This window comes from Brienomyrus brachyistius, chromosome 20, assembly GCF_023856365.1.
Source record: "Brienomyrus brachyistius isolate T26 chromosome 20, BBRACH_0.4, whole genome shotgun sequence".
Taxonomy (NCBI): domain Eukaryota; kingdom Metazoa; phylum Chordata; class Actinopteri; order Osteoglossiformes; family Mormyridae; genus Brienomyrus; species Brienomyrus brachyistius.
In genome coordinates this window covers 3934347-3956397 of record NC_064552.1, presented here as the reverse complement: position 1 = coordinate 3956397, position 22051 = coordinate 3934347, and the positions used below count along the sequence as shown (strand labels likewise).

The following is a 22051-nucleotide window of genomic DNA, read 5'->3' as shown; positions in this document are numbered from 1 at the left end:
GTATGGAAATGCATCTTTTTTTTTTTTCTTTTTTTTTTTAAATCAAGTAGTCAAAACTGGAAACCGAGGCTTATAAATGTATACCTTTCCATGTCCCCAGAACCAAAATTGGCAGTTTGTGTTGAGAAGGAAAAGTCTATTTTTGTTTTCACTTTTTAAAACATGGTTAATTCCACTGAAGCAAAGTAAAGCAGTTTTCTAGTTTAGGATATGAATTTATCCAAGGCACATTCCTGATAAAATATATTCAGCTGGACGCCTTAAGAAACCAGAGTACAATATTATTTCCTAGGAACTGCTACCTTGCTGCCTAATCGTAAGCCCTTGCTACAATGCATTCATCAAATAAAAATACAGGAAAACACTGACAAGGTTAGAATCTAAACGCAACATCTTTTATTTCACTCTTTGGTACAAATTGTGTATAATGGGATAAAAATAAATAACTTTGAAAAGAAAGAATAATCCTTACCCCAAACAGTCAGTTGGGAAAAAAAGTTAAAACTAACTTAATAAACAGAGCATTTAGTGAGACAGATTCATTATTAACCTGAAGCACATTGCACTTTGGGAATCAGTATCTCTGTAGGAATGACGAAAAAGTAAAATGTAATATTACAAGGTAGAACCTGAATGGAGCCAATGTGTGCTTTTGTTTTTCATGAAAAAAGGCACTGTGGTGAACGGGAACATGCAGCGATTTGCTCAGGAACTTTAATAATAATAATAATGATTTTTAAAGCCCAAGAAGTGATGTAGCAATTCTTCATCCCAGCAAACCACAGTTAACACCAGAGCTGTGCAAGTCATTAGAACAGACACTTCCGGGCATGTAAATAATCTTATGCACAGTTCCTTTAAACCAGTGTTTCCCAGTCAGGTCCTCAGGGACGCTCAGTTGGTCCATGTCTTTGCAGACGCTCGGAGGGAGCAAAAATATGGATTGTCTGGGGGGGTCCCCAAGCTCTGGGTTGGGAAACACTGTACTAAACTATATTCATTGACAGAGGAGTCCATGGCTTCCTCATCCGCTAAGAAAGCACAATGTGCAGCGCTGAGACATCACCTAACAAGCCATGCAATGTACCAATGCAGAACTGTAGAAATAGGACAAAAGACTAATATAAAATTTAGTATCCAAGTAAAACAAAAAAATCTGACGTTTTGCTTTAGTTTTACATTTGAACTGGCTTGGTTTCCCAGCCCATAAATAAATTGGACCTTTAAATCAGTAAAGAAAATTCTTATTTGGTATTTTAGTGTTTAAGATTATTACAGCACAATAAGATGCAAGTACTCTCCTTTTTGGTCAGTACAATAATAATAAAAGGGACAAAAAAAGTTAGATTTTTAAAAGAATAAAAGGTTTGACTACAGAATGGAGTATTCCAGGCTTTGCAGTGTATGACTTAGCAGTCCTACAGAACCCCCCCTTCCTTTCGGACAGTACTCAGTGTAAAGAGAACATGACGTGTGTATCCACCCGGAGAACGCATCGGGCATCACTAATACAAAGGGCCTACTAAGAAAACAGAGAGATTATCCAAGTCTTTCTGACCATTACAGCTTCCAGTTTGAGGTTTCTCAAAGACAACACATGAGATCTGGACCATGCAAGGCAAGAAAAACAGGATATTAAGATGAATGGGACCTGACAACATGCTTTATATGAAAGGTCCCCAAGACACTTATGGTCCACCCCACCCCCCCCCCCCAAAAAAAAAAACACACACACACAGAATCCAGCTACCTCCTGTGAAGAGGCCTTCTAATTAATGCCAGAGAATAGCAAGCTACAAATAATGTATTAGGAAACATCAAGCACATAAGCTCAATCACACTAATCTTGTCACCCTAATGCCACTGTTTTGTCTCCCTCCATGTTGTGATTGTGGAAACCACAGCAAAATACATACAAAGCGACTGAGTGTGAACAGCAAAGGCACGTTGCATCTTTGGTTCCCATACAACCATCCTCTACTCATTAGCATCTCCGGCAGCTGGACTCCAATTAGCATGAAGTCAGTACATTCCTCTCTTTGCAATCAGCACAACGCCAGCAAGTGCTTATGGCATAGTGTATGAAATTCTCCCAATGGTCCTCTGCAATTTCTGCATAGTAGTAATTTTCATGACACATAACCGAACAGTAATAATATATTGTTATAGGAAAATAAACAAGGGTGGAAATATAACGAGTGGTACATATTCCCTTTTCCTGAGAACCTAAAACCCAGAAACTTCATAAAGGAAAATCTAGTAAAAAAGTAAAACCAGGAAGCTGATTCAGTCAATCTTTCCGAAGTCAATTTTGTAAAGCCCAGAAGTGAATGTGAACACAGGACAACAAAAATGTTTGCATAATCAATAAAAATTAATTTTGGAGTTCTGATACAGAAACAACAAGTCAGTAAAAGACTGAACAGACTAAACATGAGGGTCTATTCAAAAGTTCTACTTTGAAGTCAGTTAACATTCAAAATGCCTCAGTGTTAGCCTGGACTGCGTTTAATCCTAAGACTACACTCTAGATTTTCTGACTTTGTAAACTCCTGACACCGATAAACTTGTTCAAGACAAGTCAGCTCCTTTAACTGACTCGATTCTTCGCAGAATCAAAAGACAGTAAACAGTTTAACATCTAAAGGTTGAATCCCTGCTGGTGTAAAACCTGACATCTAGTGGTTGAGGGATGTAAGGGCATTTAGGCCTGAGAATTACAAAGGGTGATAATGTAAAACAAATCCCCTAAGTGCAGTCTCCTAGCTACAAAACCTATCCAAGAACCCAAGCTAAAACATGAAGACGCACATATAAAATAAAATACTGTAACAACCCCTCTTTTCACTTTGGATGTGGGCGAAAAAAAAGCCATTCTCAATATCACATAAAACCTACAGAAAGCCCAGTATACAAATCAGATGACATCCCTTCATCCACACTCGAACAAACACTCAGTCCATTGGCAAGTATGCTGAAGGGAAGCTCTTGTGTTTGTATAATTTAGCTACAGTGCACCCCTTCAAATCCACCCTTCCCGCAGAAAGACGACTTGACAAAGGATACTGTCAAGAGCCACCACAGATTATGTGCGTTTAGAAAATGTTGACCCTTTCCACGGTTCAAGAGAAGCTGGAAATGGAGCCTAAGAAGTGCAAAAGGACCGTTTCTTCAAAATGTTTTCTCCTTCTCTATAGTAAACTGAACATGGTGTAAAAGATGGTTTTAAAAAAGTAAACTGACACATAGGGGCACATGGAAGGGTGTCACTCAAAGGGACTACCAGTGACATCCATTTCTTCCTTCCAGGTCGAATGTCAAAGGAAATGAGGCATCTTGCATTTAGGGCCGCTGTGTTTCTATACTGGACAAACGAAGGTTGGATTTAACTAGAAAATGGATTTGACATCTTAACTCATTCTGTCGACTGCCTTTGGTTGGATTTGAGGAAAAAGCATATCGGTTAAACTAACTATGGCAGATATGAACCACCACCGCTAGTAAGCGACTTGACCATTAAGTATGGAATTATCAATTTACCAGTCTCCACATCCATTCCAGTACCATCGTTTTCACAAACTGACTAGCACTCTGTGACAACATGTAGCTTGTGCAGCCAGCTGGAACTGTGCAAAAAATAATTTAGGTAATAAGAAAGGAAGTTCGTCTTAACAGGCGCTATACCAAAGTGGTATGAGATCCCAGTCCTGCTGATCTATAGTCCTCTCCCCTCCTTTTTTTTGTTGTGCTGATGGGCTAAAATATGTGGGGCAAATAAAATGGGTTATGACGGCTGCCAGGGCTTCCTGTCCCGGCCACGCTGCTCTGGGATGTGCTTGTAACGGCACTTGTCCCCAAAGTAGCAACCAGAGGTCCTCCAGAAGTAACACTCATCCCCATTTGTGGGACCCTTGCGCCTGGATCTGTGGACAGACCAAGACAAAATCACTCTAAATTTAGTCATGCAGAGTTAGATCGAATCAATCCATTTAATCCTGTCTTTGGAATTTGTCCTCAAAGTACAACCACAAATCAATTACCCAGCAGCTGAGGTCAGTTGGGATGACAGGGGGACGGTGCCTGAGGTGGGCCTCTGTGGTGAGGGCACAGCTCTCTGACGATCTGGATACCGAATCACAAGTTTGGTGTCCTCAATCTCTACTCCCTGGAATCAATGATGGATGAAACACAAGTTACGGAACTACAACTTACTGGGGACACGAGACAGATTCAGCCAAGCACCGTCGGATCCAGTTGACCTTTGGCATCATCAGCATGTCGAGCGAGGAAAATGTCATATTACAAGAATCCTACCTGTAGCTTCTCCATTGCAAGGGCAGCCATGTTGGAGTTTCTGAAGTTAACAAAGGCACAAAAGCGTTCATGAAGAACTCGTATGCTCTCAATCTCTCCAAAGCTGGTGGGGGGACAGAAGTACCGCAATGTAAAGCACCATATTTAGTGTTAATTATTCAGAGACTGGTGACAGCTCAGAAATATTGACCCTACGTTTTGAAAAGGCTCAAAAGGTGCTTCTCGCTGACATCTGTGGTGACATTCCCCACCCACAATGATACGCATGGGGACCTGTATGTATTGTGAGACGGACAAACAGGTGACAGAAACCAGCTTTGTCAGAGCACTCCTCTGTGACATCATCATTCAGTCGTTTCACAGCCCCAAAGCTCAGCTCACAGGTGTTTGGTAAAAGCTCATCATACTCACCCTGACTGATTCTGCACAGAATTGAGATCCAGTACTAAGGAAGGAGAAATTAACAAGATGAGCACTTTTGGTTGTCCAATATCTAACTTCCTAAAGCAACAAAGCAGGTTATTGAAATTAACCTAATAGTCTTTATAATGCAAACCTTAAAATTATTTTAAAATGCGCACACTCATTAAATAGCGTTTAAAGAATTAGTGCATCATTTGTAGCACAGGTGTCTTTGCTGCCCCCATCTGCTGAGATATGGCACTGCACTACCAATAATTTGAAAAAATTGTTCCCATCGTTTATCTATTAAATGGCATTGAGAGCAAATTAAAGTCGTTAGGAATTCTAATGTGTTGTGCAGTGAAAGTAAAGTATCAAGCAAATGATATTACACAGCTAATGAGAGAAGTGAGGGCAGTACTGCTGCCGCACACCTTCAGGGTTCCACTTCCACCGTGTGGAGTTTTCATGTTCACCCCATGTCAGGCAAGTCTCCTCTGGCTACATGCAGATGAGGTACCCGGTGTCTCTAACATTCCCTTATGGTTGTGTGCGAGTACCCTCCAATGGATGGGCACCTCATCCAGGATGTACTCCTGCCTTTTTCCCTATGCTGCCTGGGACAAAGTGCAGGTTTCCCCTATGGGGTTTACATAGCCTCCTTCCCGTCTTTGTGTGGTGTGTAATTCTGGTTTCCTCCTATAGTCCAAAGAGTGTTAGGCGAGTGTGTGCCCTGCGACGGACAGGCACCCGAGTGCGTGTGCGCGCGCCACGCCAGACAGGCACGTCAGCACGTGCGCATCCATGCGCTCACTGCAACGGACAGGCACCCCCAAATGCATGTGCTCGCCAGTGTGCCTGCCCCGCAGTGGACAGGCTCTAACCAGGATTGTAAACCTAAAGTGTTAGCTGCTGCATTTAAAATAAGACTAACTGCGGCCAAAAGGATGCAAGTTGCATTGCCCAGGTTGCATGCTTAAACCCCAGCTACTGTTGTGAATTACAGACATTTGATATAAGCTGCTTCAGATATGCATGGAGCTGAACTCTGGCTAAAGTAATGGTTATGGAAAGGCAACTGGCAAAAGAAAAAAGGTACTGGTTCCTCAAATATGACGGGAAAAGAATCTCCAGTTAGCTGTTCTTACTTCTTGCCGCCTCAGGAGAGGTGACTGCGTCTTGCACAGTGGCATACTTTTCCAGCAGCTGTTTGCTCTGTGGTTCCTGAAAGCCCATTCCCTAGCATAGACACATTTGATATGATCAGTTAAATGCTATGAAATACAAGCTCCCTCCCCCCACCATTTAGATCAAATAGATCTGATAGGTCATTTCATTATATATGTGCCAGCCAATCACAGCTCAGTTCATTCACCAAGAGCTGCTGCAACTTGCAGTTGTACAGGTCATAGGTTGCATCCTTGCAGTTCGCATCCAGCTTGAGCACCTGCTCCATGGCCTCTTCTGCCTTGTCGTACTGCTGCAGATTGCAGAGGTTAGGGTCAGTAGGTGGCCTCAAAATTACATGCAGCATTAAACATACAGAATTAACATTGTGTGAAGATCCAGGTGCAGACCTTCATTCCCATCAGTGCCCGTCCTTTACGGAAATACCCATAGGGCCAGTGGGGTGCCAGCCGGATGGATTCCTCAGCATCCGCGAGGGCCAAGGTATAGTTACCCAGGCACTCATAACAGCTGGAACGATTCCCAAAGAACCTGCCCCAAAAAGACAGGTCACTCTCGGAGATGAAACTCAAGGAACTCTGGCTGCATTGTTAGGCAGGACAGGTACCTGTGATCTTTGGGATCGCAGTGAATAGCTTCTGTAAACATACTGACGGCCTGAGTGTACTTCTGCTCTTTCCACAGCTTAATGCCCTTTTCTGATGGGACATCAGACCAAAACTTCAGGAAATGGGAATTGTAATGGGGGTAAAAGGTCAGGTTAAGAGAAATAAAACAGACGTCACAAGAATGCTGGAAATGGGAAGTCATAGAGAGGCTGCTAAATTTGATTTGATTATGTTAAATTAAAGTTTCTGTAGAAAGCCAGTATGATGAAAAGTACCGTGAAATGTCAAAACGTAGCTATTACACACCAGGACAAACGGCTCATTGCAGGTGGTTTTAGAGAAAGGAAAAAAAAAAAAAACATCAGCAACTTCACTGTCTGGGCAACTTCTGTGCGTTTTGCTGATAAGGCGCCAAAATGGCAGAGACAAAAACCACATTTCCCCAGAGGTGAAACAAGCTCCCACCGTTGCTTGAGGTTTAGGGTTTATCTTTGCAGTAACAGCCACCTTGGCAACATGGAGGCCGGCTTTGCAGCTTAAGTCTTGGTTCTGATAGGCTAAGCAGCTCACCGGCCAACGACGTGCTCCGCTTGGCCACAAGATCTGCAGGGTCCACCTGGAAGCCACAAGCAGGACATTCAGTAGCCTACTTGCCTACATCCCCCAACCAAGTACACAGTAATCACTTCAAATTCTCCTTGAACTTCAAATTTTATGTCTTTTGTATTACAATAATTTTTAAATGTGTCCTCCCCCACCCTCTATAACCATCGCACCATATTAGTCACAGAACTCTCAAACTTGCTTTTCAAGTAATATTGTGAACTCGGCTAAAAATACAGAACAGGAATTTCAACACACAGTTACACTTCCTTCAGCCTCCGCCTCACCAGCCAGTAAATGCGCTTCCTCAATTTACATACCTGCCGGCTGTCCTTGCACAACAACAGGCATGGAGCAATTTGCAACTCGAGTTGAACAGTATAGTGTCATGAACAGACATGTTTTGGCTTTGCAGCAAGAGGTGTGCTGTCTACAGAACTCAGAGAACCAAAATACTATGGATTTCTACAATGTACTTCTTCAGTGCTGTGCTTAACCTCAATTCTGTAAAATACATTTCAGTTATAGAAGTGAAAACAATATTTAAAATAATCAAAAAGTAGCTATTGTACACCTATTTGACATCTAAAAAGAACATTTACTGATTCTGTGCTTAAGATAATGCTCTTTGTCCGTTGTTATGTACATATGGTTCAGACGCATCTATATGCAAAGCATTCTGGGTGAAGCATGTCAGGCATGAATTAGTGAATAAATCACTTTGGAGATCATTTTCCAGTACTTTCAGCACGTGGTCACTCACCTCCCTGGTCCTGACTTCGTTCTCTTTGTTCTCCTTTGACCCCTGACTCCTCCCCAAGCGGCTCTTCGGCTTGATGTGGCTGGCAGCATTGGCGTAGAAGGCACTGCTGACGTCCCAACCCGGGTCCTATGACGACATAGGTGCACACAGCTGACTGAGAGCAGTCTTCATCCAGCTAAGAATTAAGACGCCCAGTCATGGCCTTCCACATACAGTGCTCACAGCAAATCACAGGAAGCTTGCTTAATTCTATAATAATGTTACAAATTTATTGGTTTCATAACAAAAACCCATTGACAAGCAATGCTGAACATATCAGCAGATATGTTACACATTTTATTTTTGTCTTTTTTTTTGTTTTTTACTGACTCATTCAGTTTTGTTCTTGCCATTTTGCTATTAATTGCAATTTCAGTCACTGGCTCCCAAAGGGATACTAAACACAAATATTTGGTGTTTAACGTTATTGCAAAGGTGGTACTAATTAAAAAGCACCCAATGATGCTTGGCAATAAATGTTTTAACTCAGAACAGCTGTTTTAGAACTATAATTTGAGTTTCAATAGATTTTCTACTTGAAATGTTATACTTTAAAGGTTCCAGTTGTTTCTAATGTAATATATATATATATTTTGTAAACAAATGAATGAAGTAATGATTTGTTTACACAACCCAATAAATCTGCAATATTTTACAGCATTAAGCAAGCATCCCAAGACTTTCTATGATCACTGTAACTGTAGGAAGAAAGCTTGCTCCAAGAAAAGACACTGGACAGATCTTGATCCGAAGACATATTCTTGGACTGAAAAGTGCATTATGGAGCACCTCACATACCGGAGAAATGATTATGGTATACAGAAATTTGGTACTCTGCAAAGGCAAACACAAGCCAGAATCCTTACTGAACTGAACTTTATGACACATTAAATCAGTGAAAGACCAGAACGCCCCACTTCAACCCTGGGGTTTACTCCAACACACTGAGGCTTACCAGAACTTAGGCAAGCACAACATTCATTCCTATAAGTACAATGGTTTCATTACTTTTGGCAGTACCTCTTCACAAGGGCTGCATGATGCATGGTGATCACCCCTGTTCCCTGAAGCTGCAAGCAGTTGGACAGGCACTCCTTGACAGATCACCACCTCGTCCTCCTTTTCGCTTCCGCTCTCCTCAGACTCCAGCTGCACAGAGTCCTTCTCATCCTCATCCTCCTCATCCTGACAGACATATTGTATAAATAACCCACTCTCCCTTCAACAGAAATCAAACCGTAAGTGACGTATCTCCTACCTGCTCAGCACTTTCATTCTTTCCAACTTGTTCCAACTTCTTCCGTTGTCGCTGCCGCTACAGAAAGACGTTAAGGGTCACGGTACCCTTCTTGACTCCTGTGAGCATAGGACACGATGGTGGAGGACCACCACTCACCTTCCTCTTAGCTCTGCGTCTCTCTGCACGACGCCTGGCCCGCTCCTCCTCGCTGAAGCCCTCCTCTCCCATAAGGCCATCCTGTTGCAGACACGCAGAACTGATCAGCACAAATCACTTGCACTCTATACACAGATACAACCTCCACCTGGGTCTCCCCCAGCCAAGGAGAACGTTCTGCACCTACTGTACCCTGATAAAACTCTTCCTCCTCTTTCCAAACCTCAATTCTTCACCTAACAGAGCATGATGTCCCTTGTTCCCCTATCAATCTGAAACAGTCAACAGTTCAGGAACCGCTGCCGTACCGGAGTCAGAGCAGCGTCGTTGGCCCTCTGGTTGGAGATCTCTGCACTTCCACATTCAGGCTGCTCTCCCTTTCGCTCGGAAGTACCTTTCCAGAACAGAAGAATAATGCCGCATACTGGCAATGTCACAACACTGCAAAGCAGAACCACATCGATCCCAGAAGCTTCAGAACAAGAACTCATTCAGGAGATATTTAAAATGATGTTTCCAGAAAGGCATTAAAAGGGAAAATAAAAGCCATACAAAGAAGCAGCACAGCGACAGGAGCGAACATGCGCAGAAAGAAGAGGAAATACATGCATGCAAGCAAATTCATTTAATCCTGTCCCTCTGCTACAAGAAAATGATGGTCGCGCACAAAGCCTTGACAACTCAAACCTCACTTTTTAATAAGCAGAGCTCAAGTAATTACAGATGTTTTCTGTATTTGCAAATATTCATGAGCAGAATCATAACATGAGCAATGTTTCAATTAAGAACACAGGACGGGTACGGCAGTCATGTTGCAATAAACAGTTCTGCTATGGTACGGCTGGCTTGAGGATGCAGTGACTAACCAGAATTACGATAATTGAAAATGGATGTTTGGTCACTAACAGAACAGGTAAATGACTTAGAAGTTTGCACGCTATTCTTATAACAGTAAGCAGACCTTTTTATTAGGCTAAAAAATACTGGGATTTTGAGTCAGGGGAAAATAGCAATCACTTGTAGAGTTCCATATTTGTTATGCAAAGCATGATAGCCTCGCGGATTCTGATATTGTAAAACAGCTGCCAACCAAAACACCTTCTCTCCAAAACACGGCGACACCTGCAGAGCCGCCTTCGCCACAACCTGAGGTGTGTGAATAAATCATTCATTTCTCTCTGTAAAATATATGCTAAGGGACCATCTGTAGAAAACTGTCGGGGGAAAAATCTTTTATAGATGGTATGTCCTAAGAAAACAATGACAATTTTTTGCAATGAAGGAACTATGCTGAAGGACAAAACCAAACGTGTATTCTCTCTTCCAGAGCTCAAAAGATTTGATTATGATTCACAGCTGTAAAAAGTCATGAGATGATTAAAACAACTGAATGGGCCTCCATTTAGTCAGTATGATTCATCTAAGAGTAGCTAAATGACAAACTAAGCGTTTGTTTAAGTCCCATGTTTGCTTGGGATGAATCCACACAAGTCAAGAAGCATCTGCCATTTTGATTACTTTTGTGCTCTTATATCAAACATTGAAGTACAACATACAGGAGAAAATGTTCAAACGCTTTTTCACAACTGGATTCTGTCAGACCCAGTGCACGCAGGTTTTCCCCAACCTGGTGCTGAGAGACCCACAGACGGCCCACGTTTTTGCTCCCTCCCAGCTCCCTGCCAAACAGTTCCATGGACTGTCTGGGGGTCCCTGAGGACCGGGTTGGGAAAACTGTTTTAGATTTTCAGCTATGAAATCTGACTCGTCAGTCTAATCAGTTATTGTGTGCTATTTGTAAATGTTAAATGATGTATTGCTTTTTCATACAATCAAACTGAATTTTTATTATGAGTAAAAATCTATAAATTCAGTGTCACAGCATAACAGTATCAACTGAAGTTGAATGTTAAATAATCTTACAAGCTAAAAAGAAAGAGTGTCACTAATAAGGAGAGGAAAACTGCTCAGGATGTCAATGCAGTACCTGTAAATTCAGATGACAGATGAATGTAAGCGTACCCGAACACACACAGCATGCACGTTAACCCCCATTAAAATGAAGAACATCATACAAATTTTGGTCAAAACAGGGACTAAGAGGCAACACTAGAACATTATAATATGGTTAAAGTCACGTTACTTTATTGTCGTTTTACAACCGTGTGATGAAATTGCGATTCCTCAGAGCATCAAACAGCTCGGACAAAATGGATGAGTGATAAACACTGGAGAGTAAATATGGATTTTTTTGGGAGGAGGTGTATATAAAGGAATAAAAGTAAAATAGTCATATGTAACAACAATGACAGCACAAGTGAAACAGGTAAACGCTGATGCAGGGCAGCGTATATAGACAGCAGACTATGCAAATAAGCAAAACATTGTTGTGCAAACGTGCATTTTCCTCAGCATTTATGAGGCAAGCAGGAATTAACAGGTCTGACAGCCAGATAGACTTAAAGTAGTCTTCTCAGGAATGCAGCCAATCACCAAAGACCTTTCTGGTCTCTGGACATCTTCCAGTATCCCCCAGCACTTTCGAGGTGACAGACATGCATTTACGATTTCAACTCAACACCAATGGATGTTCAATCATCAGAATAAAGATTGGTCACGCGTGATAGACTAAGTTGTACTACCAATAATAATAATAATAATAATAATAATAAAAATTTCGGTTTGTGCCTTCAGTTTTATGAGAAGCAGTGGTGGAATCCAGATGCAGGACAAAGTTTGGCTCACGTACCGCACCATGCCACAACCAGAAAATGATGCTGCTTTCTCTCTAGCTACATGGGAACGGTCTGCAAGGACAAAACAGACTCCCAGCTGTCTCCAATGTTCTTTGAAACACACCATAGACTGCAACAAATGAAACCACAGCTGTGTGTAACAATGCTATGTTTTGTTCAGAACCCAAGAACAAACGGCAAGTCCCTTAATCTCACTAAAGATAACAGACCAAAAACATTCAGGAGGGACAGCTGCACAGGCAATGTGTAATAACTGAGCTGAATAAGGATTCCAAGCATCACATTTTCAGATCATTAAAACAGTAATGGTTAATGCTTACTTGCAGTAAAAATCTAACTACACGGTAACTCTTTACATTAACCGTACCTTCATTCTGCCTTTATAATGCATACATAGACCATTCAGTGCACCTTTATAATGCATCCATAGACCATTCATAAACAGCATGCAAGTATACCTTAACATCCAAAATGCATTAAAAGCTTTAATATACAATAACAAACACTGTACGGTTGTAATGCTTGTTATCATATAATTATTAATGTATATTAAAAGCTGTTAATGTATACTTTCATGCTGCTTATGAATGTTCTATGAATGCATTACGATGGTGCACTGAATTTTATATGAATGCATTATGAAGGTGCAGTTAATTTAAAGTTTTATCAAATAAACAATTGACTGTTTATAAAAGCAGGCAACATATTTGGATTTACTCATTCTTCAGCCTAAACCATGCTGCCTTAAAATGGAATTCTCTCCTGTTTGGAATGTTGTAATTGTTTTTTTTTTTTTTTTTTAAGTCTAAAACGGAAGTATTGGGGGAAAATACAGGCTAAGAACATTTGGGAATGCCACTGCTGTCCGCGAGTTACGCCACCTTTAGTTTTACGCCTGATCACCAGCTCGGCAGAGACCGCAGCCACTCGCAGGAGATCCGGCCACGTGCATGTCACACTGTGACATTCTTGGCTCTGTGACAGCAGTCTATGAAACTCACTGTTCTCCATTTTTTATTCATTCAGCACATAATACGTAATTCACAGCAACATCTAAATGAAGACAAAAAGTGATACGATTTACACCCCCCATTCCCAAATAAAGTGTTATCATACTGCCCAAAGGAAATGCGATTAAACTCTCCCCCCACACACACACACAAACAGAGGCTTAACAGTGAGCAGTGGTGGCTTAATAATTAGGGAAGCACACTTGTAATTAAAAGATCGCAGGTTTGAATCCTCTACCAGCAAGGCACCACTGAGGTACCCTGAGCAAGGTACCGCCCCCAAGCACTGCTCCCCGGGTGCTGAATTAGCTGCCCCCTGCTATGTCACATTGTCACATATGGGTTAAATGCAGAGGACACATTTCATTGTTGTGTACGGTGTACTGTGGTGTGTCAACAATGACCACTGATCACTAAATTAATTAATACAAACGACTGAAAGTGAACTGCAGCATGACTGCTTTCCACAAACCCCATACACTTCCCTTTAACATCACAAATTTGAGAACTCGGCTCTGATGTGGAGGGGAGATATTAACACACCTTGTGCATCAACCTGCCATGCGGACATCCCGCGATAAGCTACAGCTTACTTAAAACTTACTCCAATTTTTTTAAAAAGTGGCGACTGGCAGCTTATTTGTCCATATTCACCCCCCAGTAACTCTAATACCACAGAAATGCAACATGTAGGATTGGGAACCATCAGAATCGCTCCAGATATTTGTCTTGACAAGCGAGATGATTTCAGTGACGTTTATCACCAGCAAAAATGTCTGGTCACAGAACTCCAAAATATGCAACTTAATCATTTCCTACTCTCTATCTCTGTTCCCACCTCCATCACATGCCTTTGTTTTTATGTTGTGTTTTGTATGTGGGTCACAGTATGTTTAATAGCACTGTGATGGGCATTTGGAATTTCATTGTATTATCTATACAGTGACAATAAAGGCATCTTAATCTTCTAGTTCTGTTTTATGGTGAGTTACTACATGATTACAATGACCCTCCCCAGCACTGAAACCAAAGGACTTTTGAGCCAGGAATGTGAGAAGTGAAAAAAGAACCATGAAAGAATTGAGTAGGACATAAGCAACATAAAGGGTGACCACTTCTGCTGCTCGCGGAACTGAGAGCCGTCCCATGGGTCAGACTCGTCTAAGGGAGACATTATCTCACCTGCCACCCAGTGCAGAAGCAGCCATGTGACACTGTTGCGTGACCGGGAGGTCACTGCCGTTAAGTCTGGGGTTGGAGAATGTAACAGAACAGTCCTGGGAGAAGCAGTACAGGCAAAATTGCATAACACTTTAATAAAAAAAGAGAAATGTCATGGAAGAGCACTCTCTCTTTAATACATAATAAAACATTTCAGAAAAGTCACAAGAGAGCGATTTTGCCATGTGTGGGACAATATGAAAGCTACCAAAACAAAACTTTCTCAAGAAAACCATGCTGGATAACTGTCATTTTTCTATGAAACGTACAAAATAAAGCTTTCGAAATTTTAATAATTTACCCTGTTTATGTAGTTGGATAATTTCACTGAAACAATTCTGATTTATGATTTTGTTCGAGATCCATCATGAAACTAGAACCAGCAAACTTCTGGTTAAAGGCCCACACCCTTAACCTCTAGGCAAACTGGGCTTGCTACCAGGCCATCTGTCACTCTGATTAAGACTATAAATGCCTTACCAGTTCTCACGAATACCCATAATGCATCCTGGTTCACTCCTCTGCAAATTCCCACTCCTGACCATAAAAACAGCAGCAAACATGGGAAACCACCACAGCGCAACAAATACAACAAAACTACACATGGTCCAGTTAAAAGGTCAGATGAAGTTCTAGTGTTCTGAACAGAACCCAGGGATCCCACCATTCTAACAAAGGCCTGACTGAAGAGGACAAAATTCACAACGGCTACATGTGTTACATCACGTCAAGAACATGCAAAATTTAAAATGATTTAATCCTTTACATTGGACTATGTCCATAAAGTCTGCGGCAATCTAACATGTATCCATCTCAAATACAGCAAGACAATAAAAATACAGCAACACAATAAAATACATACAAAGTGCTGGAACCAAAGTCTGGATGAGTAGTTCAGAAAAAGTGAAACGAATGGGGATTATGAGACGAAGGCCACTGCAGAAATACCACGCGCCACTAACCTGCTTTAACATGAAACTACTGTAATAAAACTAGCAGCCAAATGCTCGGTTATCTCACAGATAATTAGCAACATAGGATGGGAGCTTTTGACGGTTTAAAATATTCTAAATGTTTATATTGCAGATCTTGAGCGAAAAATATTATTCTTATAATCACTATATCAGATTAGATTACGCTACTTTTGCACAAGCATAATAATGGGACTAATGCTGTTGTCACGGATGTATGAGAGAGTTTGATATTTGTGGGGGGGGGGGGGGGGGTTGGGGGGGCACAATCTAATAACTTAAAGTCTATTTATTGAGTGGATGAATGAAGCCAGATTAAATGCTGGTGGGTAGATATCCGCTTCCCCACAGTTCCTATGGCCCTGGCTGTAGCACATTACTAGGACACACCAGCCACCAAGTGCTAATCAAATGGAAAAGTCTGCATGAAGTGACAAGCAAAAATAATGTCAATTACTCAACTACATGGTCAGGATCAAATATGTAACATTCTGAATCCTTTGAATGGCCTGGTTTCATCCCACAGCTACATAGCTCGTCATTAAATATGCTAATTCATGCACCTCAGACATTTAAACAGCATGAGTCACATGGCCGGCCAGTTCAGCCATACTGGTTTTCCTAGGTTTTACCAGGATTGACTGGATGTTTTGAGACCCAGACTAAAAGATTGTCAACAGTGGAGGGAATTTGATAATCTGTCATCAGACAGCATTTACCCACTGAGCTCCTAGTTTCTGCTACTTACAGCAAAAGCTTAAAAACATAAACGTTCACAAGGATAAAGAAAAACATGTCTTTGTGTTAGCTATGTAGGCCTATGTGCCGTGATATTTCCTTGTAAATTTTAATACGTACACGTGAGATTTAAACATTCTCTACATCATGAATTTACAGAAGTGCAGCTTTAAAGACCTCCTCTGTTAATAGAAATAATGCCTAGACAGCTTCATTAACGAAAGGAAAAAAAAACATACAAAGCCGTCTAAAGGACATCCTACAAATTATTTTCGAAAACGTTTATTTTTTTGTTTTCCTACTGGTTTCACTTTTTAAAACATTTTCTAGTCTTTGGTGCCGGTTGTTAGTCTTTATGGTGTTAATATTAAAGTATGAGCGAAATCACGAGGGACGGCTAGATGGTCCCAGGAGGAAGCGCCCACGAATGACACGGAGACAAACACCCATATTTATCAAAGTGTGAATTCCACTACAGATATTTAATAAAGTATTTCCCCGATGCTCCCTTCCTTAAGTAAACTATTGTGAAGTCACAAGATAAAAGAATGCATTATGTGATACAGGAACCCGTGCAGCGGCTCCTTAGCCGTTGGTATCTGACAAACTTTGCTCTCATTCCAGCCGATGTCACAGATTTAGGGACAGAAGCGTTTGGTCGCTCGCGGGGACTCGCACGCGCCGGACGCAGGACTTACCGGCCGACGGGCGCGAGAAGAAGGAGGAGGAGGAGGAGCGGAGGGAGACTTCGGAGGAAGCAGGACGGAAAAGTTGCTAAAGTTGCATGCGGCGATTACTCACCGATCCCGATCCCGATCCCAAACAGCCTGCGTATGTCTTCTGTGAACCTCATGGCCGCCACCATCCAGCAGTATTGATTCGAGTGCAGGTATAAATATACGGATGCGTGCATTTAGCACACAGGAGCGCTCGGAGGCGCAGGCGGCCGGCTCCACATTTAAAGTGCCTCCGGTGACTTCGATGGTTCCCCTCGGTTTTGTGGACTGTCGGTACATTAGGGTTTCGCCGACACCCCTACGCGCGTCTTAAAGGGGCCATAACCTCATCAGCTCCGGCAGGCCGGCAGCACGTAACAGACGCGCACGACAGAGTCCCAGCAACGTCGATAATAAAGCTGTTAAAGAATGCTTGAGCTACTGATAAAAACACCATAATTATTATTAAAGTACATAATGGCTGACAGATCGCATAAAACCTGAACATTGTGGCTTTGGATTTAATTTCACTTTCATTGCGTATAGTTAAATACACAGTGTACTTCACATGACATCCATTAACCGAAACGCAGGCATATAATTCAAGTTCTTAGCATTTTTTCAATCACGAATGCCTGGTTATCGGGTTCCTGTGTACTTCCTTGTTGTTGCATGACAATAAATATATTTAAGTATGTGTCTGTATTCTCTATGGTGAGAACAGCTAAATCAGTTCAAAACAGGTGAAATATCTGCATGACTAAGCAATTAATAATGTAACTATTATTATTATTCATTGCTTTAGTATTTCTGGTGCATTTTAAATGATGATCTGAACAAAGATACTACACAATGAGTTATCCATAGCGAGCAAGTATTGCGTCAGACTTCCTAACGAGTTTTTTTAAACGTGTCTGCGTGCTGTAATTATTGCATTTGCTCGATCTATTTAGTCCTGTATTCTGTTGTCGTGTTCAGGTTAATGAATAAGCTTGTCTCTAAGGAAGTTGGACAACGAAGTGATTAAAAAAAGTTATTGTAACTGCATTTGTTTAAAGTATATAGTATATTGTTTACAATAAGCTACGCAAGTTGACGCATATCACTGTTGTGTTTGTGTTTAGTACAGATATTTTATGGGTTCCACTGAAATAAAGGTAGCTGATTATGAGAAAGAACTCGGTGTGTATGTTGATGCTTCCATGTTCCACTCCCGCCAGTGTGGGGAAGCAATAAAAAAGGCCAATAGGATCTTGGGTTACATCTCTAGGTGTGTGGAGTTTAAGTCAAGGGAGGTGATGCTACGATTATATAATTACTTGGTAAGACCCCACCTAGAATATTGTGTGCCGATTTGGTCACCATACCTTAAAAAGGACATTGCAGGGTGCAACGTAGGGCTATAAGAATGATTCCTGGTCTTAGAGGTCTTGTTGGTTCTAACAATAACAGTATTTGTTTCACAAATTAGTGAATATTAATCTTCAGAGGCATTAAAGTGAAGAGCTAACATACTATTCACCAATTTCATCTCTGTTTGCAGGAGGCTAACAGTAGCCTAACTGAGTACTCAGGAAAGTGAATTATACCCCCACCTTAACATTAGCCACTGTAACCATCCATATAAAGCTCTCATAAGATAGCGACCAGGTCTTGGGAGACACAATTGATAAGCAGGTTTCTGTCAATGGACCCCTACCCTAACCCTAACCCTACCAAACCTCCAGGGATATTTCAGTCAGCGAAGAGTCCAGTATGTAATGTTAACAAAGTTTCTCTGATCACAAATGTCTGATTCTTGTAAACTGAGAGGAACTAAAGGCCCAACTTGGGCCTCCTAGATACAGTTTAAAAATAAGTCTTGAGAATGTTAATAAAGCATTGCTCACTATTCATTTCACCAGTATACAGTTAGGCCTGTTATTAATAATTAATCAGCTTATCTTAAATAAATAGCATGCGTGTTGCTAAATATGACTCCTCCTTCAGTACTCCCTCGTTAGTTGCTGTAGTGGTCTTGCCGGTGGCATGATTGAGGTTGATGGGGTTCAATTGACTGTATTGTGACTTCACACCTCCCAAGTTGTGGGTTCGACTTCTGACTTATTTGTGTCTCTTCTGTCAGTGTGGAGCTTGAGTGTCCACACTGGTTTCCTCTTACGTTGCACAGACATGAAGTTTATATGGCTGCCCGTCTTTAAAATCACCCCTTACTGTGTGTTCATTCACGTATCTGCAGCATCAGCGGCCACTCCGTTGTGTAACCTGCCTTATGCGCGTCTGCTTCCTGCGACCGGCAGCCAACTTTCCATGGCTCTATTTTGAACAAATGTTTGGAGAATGTTTCTGGAAACTCAAATAAAATGTTGCATTCCAGGTGTTAAAAATTTAGCTTGGAATTAAAGCAGAGAGCACTTTGGGACATGTACTGTCTTGTAAGGACTTTTTGCTGGCATGCAGTAAATTCAGTGTTATGGGAAATCAGAGCTTTAACTGAGAACGTACTAATGGCTGTAACTAAATTGCAGCAGCAGATTTGTGCCAAATTGCATTACGAGCCACGTCAGAGGATGTTGTTCAAGCTCCAACCCCAACCTACACGTGTCGTCATTATACTGATGATAATTTTTTCTCTTTAACTGGGCAATTATGAGATGTGTACATTTCTACACCATTCCTTATACTTGCGTACTATCATGCACTGTGACAACTGTTCTGGAATTTCAAACTAGACTTTTTTTAGTTAAACTCTGTCTTCCCCAGGTTTGCTCGATGCAGGTTGGTGGCCGAGTGTAATACTTAACAGACTTGGTTGTATTTATGGTTGTTTCGGTGCTAAGTGTGGTGGTGTCACAGCTTTGACGTCTGAAATAGATGGGCCGAATTTACCCACTATAATTTCCTCCAATCAGTGGGCTGGTCTATCGGAGTCTCAAGAAACCAATAAAAAAATACATAATTTCCAATTATTTTTTTTCTCTCTGTCGCATCATCCATCCGTCTGTTCACCTTCTATTACGAACGTTTCCATTTACGGAACCAGCAGTCCCAAAGAAAGTCACACCTTATTGCCTTATTAGTCTTTCCAGGGGAACATTTTAAGTGTAAGAAATGCACGGATTTTAACCTTGAGCGCCCCCTTCCCCCACTAAAAAGAGATAAATCTGAGTTGTACTTCATAACCTACAAAAGATAAATACGTATGAGAAATGGGTCAAATGTAGATTAGCTTTATTTTTAGCAAAGCCCTGCATGGAAAAAAAAATCTATAAATAACATCATATTTTAACCGTGAATGCACGGATGTTTATATAGTCCGTTTGATGAACAGTGTGAACACCTTTGGGAGGGAATTAATCCACCTTAAAACAGTATTACACCAGGGAAGACAACATGAACAAAGCCGTGAAACGCAGCTGCATTTGAACTTATTTCTGGCCAATATACGGTAGGTTATATACAAAAAAACGCGACTGTTTGCTTTGAATATTACAAATGCAATGGCAGCCTTGGATTGCAGTTATTTGGTTACATGACCAATGAATGCTATCGTTTGTACTGAAGGCACCGGGAAGAGCTCGCCCATGCAAACTGGAGTCCTTATCTTCAAAGCTTGTAATTTTTGTATCCAGCCAAACGATCCACTCTCCACCGAAACATCAAAGTCTAATCCACGTTGTCCCCGCTTCCAATTAGTTACCTTTGATAGACATACAATTCGACACACATTTTACTGATTACTAGTTTTGTACTATAAACTAGTATTACTATGCTAACTTTTAATACCCACTGTAAATTAATCATCATTCTGGATCTTACGTCTTTTAACTAAACAACACTGTTTATCCTGGTATAAGGAAAAACACTGCGAACCCATATGACAGTGCTAGGCCGTAAGGATATTATTTATCGCTCAGGGCGCGTGACCGGATACTCCGCGAGCACGCGGGACGCATCATTCCGACACGCGCCCAAACAACGAGCACTTTATGTGCACATCAGCCGCAATGATGCACAGATCGCCCGCAATGATTACACATTCTGCCTTACACAGAGATGTAGCATGTTTGCCTTCGTACGAAGCTGGATCCCGTCATTTCAATTAGGCTCACGGGTGTTTATCTTTAGTAACGCATGATTTTTAAATCATTTTACATACTTTTTTATACACAAGCTGCTTAAACTTTTCCTAGCATCTGCCATGTTTACATATATTCATATTTTTTACCCTTTACTCCATCTCATGAAGTTTCTGGCTGTAAGCGGACAGTCTAGTATCTGTAGAGCACAAAGGTGTAAATATTCATGTGCACATACAGAAAAGCTCACTAATAGACGACTTGCCGCTAGAGGGCAGTGCCTTACCAGTTATGAAAAAAAGGCTAAAATTCAATTTATTTAAAACAAATACCAAATAATTTTTTATAATATTATAACAACAGGGGGCGGCATGGTGGTGCAGTGGTTAGCACTGTCGCCTCACACCTCTGGGACCCGGGTTCGAGTCTCCGCCTGGGTCACATGTGTGCGGAGTTTGCATGTTCTCCCCGTGTCGTCGTGGGGTTTCCTCCGGGTACTCCGGTTTCCCCCCACAGTCCAAAAACATGCTGAGGCTAATTGGAGTTGCTGAATTGCCCGTAGGTGTGCATGTGTGAGTGAATGGTGTGTGAGTGTGCCCTGCGATGGGCTGGCCCCCCATCCTGGGTTGTTCCCTGCCTCGTGCCCATTGATTCCGGGATAGGCTCCGGACCCCCCGCGACCCAATAGGATAAGCGGTTTGGAAAATGGATGGATGGATTATAACAACAAAACAATTCAAAAATATATTCTGTTGGCGTTATATATGTGGTGTTATTAAGTATATATATATATATATAGCTTTAACGTATTTGAATTGCTGCAGTTAACAAACTGGTGTCTCTAGCATACCTGTAGGGGGAGTGTGTGAGTCCTATAATATCTTTTAGTCTAAAAGGTTCCCCCACCCTTAAATATGCTTTCAAAATTACAGATCCTGACATATAATCCCTTTTTTGTAATATTCCATGTTCTGTTCATTTCCGTTTTAAGACTTCTATAAAAATAATCAATCTTCTGTCCAATACAGATTTTCATATTTACTTGAAAAGATTTTTTTCATCCGAAATCCATAGACCACGCTGCACATGGCTCAAGCCGTAGAATCATTTTCTTTAATCTTCCTTTCATTATTTTACTTTTTTGAGATGATGAAGACAGAGGTTTCCTGTCCCAGTGTGTTATCCACACATACGTATTAGTGACTTTTAGCTTTTTTGTTCACCTTGAAATTTAAATCCAAATTAAT

At 41.3% G+C, this 22051-nt stretch overlaps 1 protein-coding gene across 4 annotated transcripts; it reads right to left on the bottom strand.

The window, feature by feature from the left end:
• Positions 1-373: 373 nt before the first annotated feature.
• zgc:123010 (uncharacterized protein LOC641500 homolog) lies at positions 374-17141 on the bottom strand. Of its 4 annotated transcripts, none has more exons than XM_048987314.1 (16): positions 16818-17141; positions 9622-9708; positions 9314-9394; positions 9176-9232; positions 8938-9102; positions 7879-8004; positions 7083-7128; positions 6512-6602; positions 6294-6435; positions 6092-6196; positions 5865-5955; positions 4726-4759; positions 4510-4587; positions 4315-4417; positions 4041-4165; positions 374-3923 (listed from the first exon to the last, which is right to left on the bottom strand). In XM_048987314.1, exons 1-16 carry the CDS (start codon positions 16920-16922, stop codon positions 3785-3787), a joined length of 1575 nt encoding a protein of 524 aa, XP_048843271.1. In that variant the 5' UTR covers positions 16923-17141; the 3' UTR covers positions 374-3784. The 4 variants fall into 4 exon arrangements, with proteins under 4 accessions (XP_048843271.1, XP_048843270.1, XP_048843272.1 ...); XM_048987313.1 differs by having other exon boundaries at positions 9622-9707; positions 16811-17139; XM_048987315.1 differs by lacking the exon at positions 4510-4587 and having other exon boundaries at positions 9622-9707; positions 16811-17140.
• Between the last annotated feature and the right edge of the window lie 4910 nt (positions 17142-22051).

Bases quoted from the DNA above. Each gene is read 5' to 3' on its own strand.
- zgc:123010 (XM_048987313.1), bottom strand. From the start codon at position 16,922: ATGCACGCATCCGTATATTTATACCTGCACTCGAATCAATACTGCTGG. The intron at 6,603-7,082 runs GTGAGCTGCTTA...ATGTCCCATCAG, and splicing joins GCGGAGCACGTCGTTGGCCG to AAAAGGGCATTAAGCTGTGG. The intron at 3,924-4,040 runs GTAATTGATTTG...GTCTGTCCACAG, and splicing joins CAACTGACCTCAGCTGCTGG to ATCCAGGCGCAAGGGTCCCA.